This window comes from Asparagus officinalis, chromosome 1 (assembly GCF_001876935.1).
Source record: "Asparagus officinalis chromosome 1, Aspof.V1, whole genome shotgun sequence".
NCBI classification, from domain to species: Eukaryota; Viridiplantae; Streptophyta; class Magnoliopsida; order Asparagales; family Asparagaceae; genus Asparagus; species Asparagus officinalis.
The window spans coordinates 21,786,516-21,791,151 of NC_033794.1; the positions used below are offsets into that span (position 1 = coordinate 21,786,516).

Below are 4,636 nucleotides of genomic sequence, written 5' to 3' on the forward strand. Positions count from 1 at the left end.
CGGCGGCTAGGGTTAGCTCTGATACCAAATTGAATGAAAACCCTAAATTCATAGATGAGATAGCATGGGCTTATATAGGCCCTACAAACACTTTTACAAATAAGACTCTTAACTTATACTAATATGTCAACAACCTGCAATTAGACGCTCTTTAATTAATTTGGGTCTAAGAAAATTAATGCATGCACAAGTAAAAAATAAGGTATTCTAGACGAAAAATTCCGTCTAGAATACTCAAAATTCCGTCTAGGATGTGTATTCTAGACGGAATTCCGTCTAGAATACCCGTCTAGAAAGTTTCCGTCTAGAATGTAGTATTCTAGACGCAAATTCCGTCTAGAATACATCCTAGACGGAATATTCTAGACGGAATTCAAAACCGTCTAGAATATATCCTAGACGGAATATTCTAGACGGAATTTCTGTCTAGAATACTGCATTCTAGACAGAAAAAATTTCCGTCTCGGATGAGTATTCTAGACGAAAATTCCGTCTAGAATACTCATCCTAGACGGAAATTGATGTTTTTAATTTTTTTTTTAATTTTTTCTTTTAAAAAAAGCATCCTAGACGGAATTTGAGCATCCTAGACGGAATTTCCGTCTAGGATGCTGTGCTACAGTAGTTTTTTTTTTTTGCCGAACCTACTTTTGGTGCATGTACACAACATTGAACAATACTAGATTGAATTCATATCCAACAAACCCCAAAGCTCATAAAAATCTTCAAACTAAGTAGTCGAACAATGATTCTTCCAATCATTAATTTCCTACGTAACACATTCAGAATTGGCCAAATGATGAGAGGACCCCAAAGCATTCACCCACCAGTTCAATATCCATATATGCAGTGTTTGCACCTTTAGTCACCAGTGGATCCTGCAAAAGAGATCATTCACGTTAGCAAACTCGACAGACATGCATGGCAAAAGAGATCAATATACTTTGTTTTTTCCAAATACAAAATATTGCTTCTCTACCAATTCATCGGTGGCATCACAAATTAAAGAGTAATTGCATTTGCATAATGCATTTGTTTTGGTGTGTTTTTTCTTTTGTGTGATTGTTCATAGCAGTAAGATATAGCACAATAAACAACAGTATAAAAAGGCCTGATTCTATTTTAATATGGACCGAAATGGAGGAAGTGACGAAATGGAGGAAGTGACTAAGTTAAAAGAGATAAGAGAGTGGAAAGCTTTATAACTGTCCATTATATATACGATGGATGGCCAACATCATTAACATTATACTAATGACTTAAAATGTCTCTGGAGGAGAGCTTGCATGTTTTTTTATTATCCTATAACTCAATAATCAAGTCTCATTTAGCAAAAACCTTTCCTTGACAAGTGAAAGGTCATTAACTTTAGTACTTTCCTCATTGACATTCTAGAACATGGCAGAGAATCATGTTAAGACATAGTTAACTGAGTACATGCACAAGTAGTACAATGACACATGATATGTAGGAAATTGCCCGCCCGTTTAGGGAATACCACCGTAATGCCAAAAGGATGTGATTTCGAGACCTATTTAGACAGTAAAAATATACAAATGGTGGAATGGACTCTTCACTTGTGGCATTTATTCAGGAGTCCAGCTTATGTATTCATTTGAATAAAGAGCAAAGCAAATAAAGGGTATTCATCATTGTGTAAAGTCTTTTATGCCCCCAACAATACTTTGTTAATAAAGATGCGAAACCAAGAAGTATTCTACTATGGCACGTTGACAGTCGCAGCACATTCCTATTATATATGTCTAACCTATTATATACGCATTCTATCTAACCTATTATATATGTAACACATTTAACATTAAACATGAAAGACATACAAATTGAAGAGGCAAACAATAAAGAATATGTAAAAGCTCTTCTCTTTCTCTCGCCCTCTTCTCTTCCTCTTTCTCTGCCTTTCTCAGTGCCATTATTCTAGACATTAAAGAGACAAACTTATAACTCATTATTCCAAAGACAGCTGTGCAACACACACCAAATGTATGGAAAACATAAAATATAAACATAATACTTAAAAGCAGTCAGAGTATAACCGTTTTCTTTCATTTTCTTCCTCCATTCGTTTGGCTTCTAAAAGCTCTTTACCAATGCGTATTCTCTCCTATGGAAGACACAACAGACACATTATATTAGATACCACAAAATATACTCCCAAAATGTAAGATTGTTACAGATAAATAATTGAGGATAAAGTCAATAAAAAATTTAGAGTGCAAATTAATAGAATTTGCAAACATCACATGCATGAGTTCATATGAACGATTACCATGCTAGCCCAGCAACAATACGAAAATCTATATAAAGATGCGGTAATTAACAATTCTAACTTTCCATGCTTGAATTATTCCGTGAAAAAACTAAAGAATCTTATTGTAGGCAACATCTGGCTGGTGGCACATTTGAGATGATCGAAAGATACTCCTTTTCACACATGCACGACCATATGTTTTTAAATAAGTGGATTAAAAGTTGAGGCTAATTTCTTAAGCCAATGACAAAAAATGATTACAAAATAAGTCTAATTCCAGTTATTGTTGTATTCAACAAGAAAGAAACTGCGAAATAGCTTATCATATTTAACATACTTCAGGCCTCAGTCCGGGGCTCTGTTCAGGTGCCAGACACTTCAAGAAACCTAGATAGAATGGATAAAGCATATGACAGAAACAAAAACACTACTACAGAATTCACTCAGATGTATAGGGTAGGAAAATATTCAAACAACAAAGTTGGATTATACAGAATTTTAAGAATTTATTAAATTATAAAAAAAATGAGTCCTACATGGCTGTCAATTTGCAAGGAACGAAAACTGATGTAGTATAAAAATATGGAAATTAAGGTGATATATGAAACTCCAGAAGCAAACAAATATTGCAATGAAGTTAATCTCTTCTTTTAATCCATTTGATTTATATTTGGCACCTATAGGATTATTTTCTTGCTTAGAAAACTCAATATCTTGGAAAACATAAATCAACTTCACATGAATCCAAAAATTTAGAAGTCTGAAAAGAACAATGCAAGTGTATCATTATATACCCAGTTCCAATCCAATGGTCAAATCTACACTTTAAAAAATATAAGCTTTAATCAAATGAAATTTAAAATTTTCCACGAGCAAAGCAAACGAAAAATCAAGAAATTACCGCCATTGTTGAATCTGACATAGACATCCTCGCCATCCTCGTTCTCGTCCTTCAAAATTTTCCCTTTCCAGATGAGCTTCAATCGGTTCTTATGAAGCTGGCGATCTAAAGAGCTTCAATCGGTCCTTCAAAAAGTTTGTAGCTTTGAAGTAACATTTTGTAAAACTTGGAATTGGGGAAATTGAATTAGGGTTAGGGTTTTGATCGGTTACCTTGATGAGAGAGGGAATTCGAATCGAGGAGGGAGGGGATGGGCCGATGGCCTTGATGCTAATCTCTACTCGGAGGGGCAAAGCTTGAGGGCGAGGGAGTGGAGGGTGCGGGCGATGGGGAGAGGGGAGGACTCTTGAGTGCGGAGGAGAGGATGTAGGAGTTCGGGAGGGGGTTCGGTGAGGAGGCGGGAAAGATGGTGGAGGCCGTGAAGGGAGAGGGAGTAGAGGGGGAGGGCGGTGTCGGGGGTGGGTGGGGGGGGGGGGGGGGGGGGGGGGGGGGGGGGGGGAGGTGTTGGAGTTGAGGATTTTTTGGGGGGAATGGAGGGCAGCGGGGGTTTTGATTTTGGGGATGAAAATTTCGATTTTGGGGGAAATGGAGGGCAGCGGGGGTTTTGATTTTGGGGATGAAAATTTCGATTTTGGGGGAAATGGAGGGCGGCGGGGGTTTTGACGGGTTAATTTTTTTTTTACATGGGCACGTATTCTAGACGGAAATTTCCGTCTAGGATACATTCTAGACGGAAATTTCCGTCTAGAATATCAGGATTTTTTTTAAAAAAAAGTAAAAATAAAAAAACCGTCTAGAATACTATTCTAGACGGAAATTTCCGTCTAGAATACTTTATCCTAGACGGAATATTCTAGACGGAAATTTTCCGTCTAGTTTAATACATTCTAGACGGAAAAATTTCCGTCTAGAATATTCCGTCTAGGATACGTGAATTTTTACTAGTGATGTGACTTGATCCCTACTACTATACATGTAGGTGGGTGGCCAACCGCACCAGATGGACCGTACTCATGGGGGTACTGCTACCTCCAAGAACAAGGCAGCCCCGGGGATTACTGCGTCGCCAACGACCAGTGGCCGTGTGCGGCGGGGAAGAAATACTACGGTCGTGGACCCATCCAGATCTCATAGTAAGCTCACAGTTCACCCTAAACTTGCATGCCAAATTTTTGTGGCGCTAGCAATATTGGTAAATTTTATTAATTTCAAATTAAAACTCTAAAATTGAGTTGAGGACTTAGGGTTACCATGGTCTTAGTACTCTAATATAGATCATATCCCTAGGCTTTGCAAACTGATCGACTCAAGTTTCTTAAGCTAGCAACCACTAAGATCTCGTCAACAATTAATTTAACCAGCAAGAAATTATGACTACTTATGATGTTATAGCTAGATACACTTGATAACAAAAATTTTCAATTCTCGTTGCAGCAACTACAACTACGGACCATGCGGCAGCGCCA

The 4,636-nt window shown here is 37.6% G+C and overlaps 1 protein-coding gene and 1 long non-coding RNA gene across 2 annotated transcripts in view; one reads left to right on the forward strand and one right to left on the reverse strand.

Moving 5' to 3' along the window:
* The window catches only part of LOC109831761 (endochitinase 1-like), a gene marked incomplete at its 5' end in the record, with an annotated part of 12,026 nt that overhangs the window by 5,278 nt on the left and 2,112 nt on the right, over nucleotides 1-4,636 (forward strand). The window contains 3 exon segments of the mRNA XM_020399171.1: nucleotides 4,150-4,303; nucleotides 4,605-4,633; nucleotide 4,636. The exon segment at nucleotide 4,636 is cut by the window's right edge and continues 299 nt beyond it. Of these exon segments, the coding sequence (XP_020254760.1) occupies nucleotides 4,150-4,303; nucleotides 4,605-4,633; nucleotide 4,636 (184 nt within the window).
* LOC109821194 lies at nucleotides 1,887-2,152 on the reverse strand. Its single transcript, XR_002241937.1, has 2 exons — nucleotides 2,055-2,152; nucleotides 1,887-1,935 (listed from the first exon to the last, which is right to left on the reverse strand). It is a non-coding gene; the product is annotated as an uncharacterized LOC109821194 (long non-coding RNA).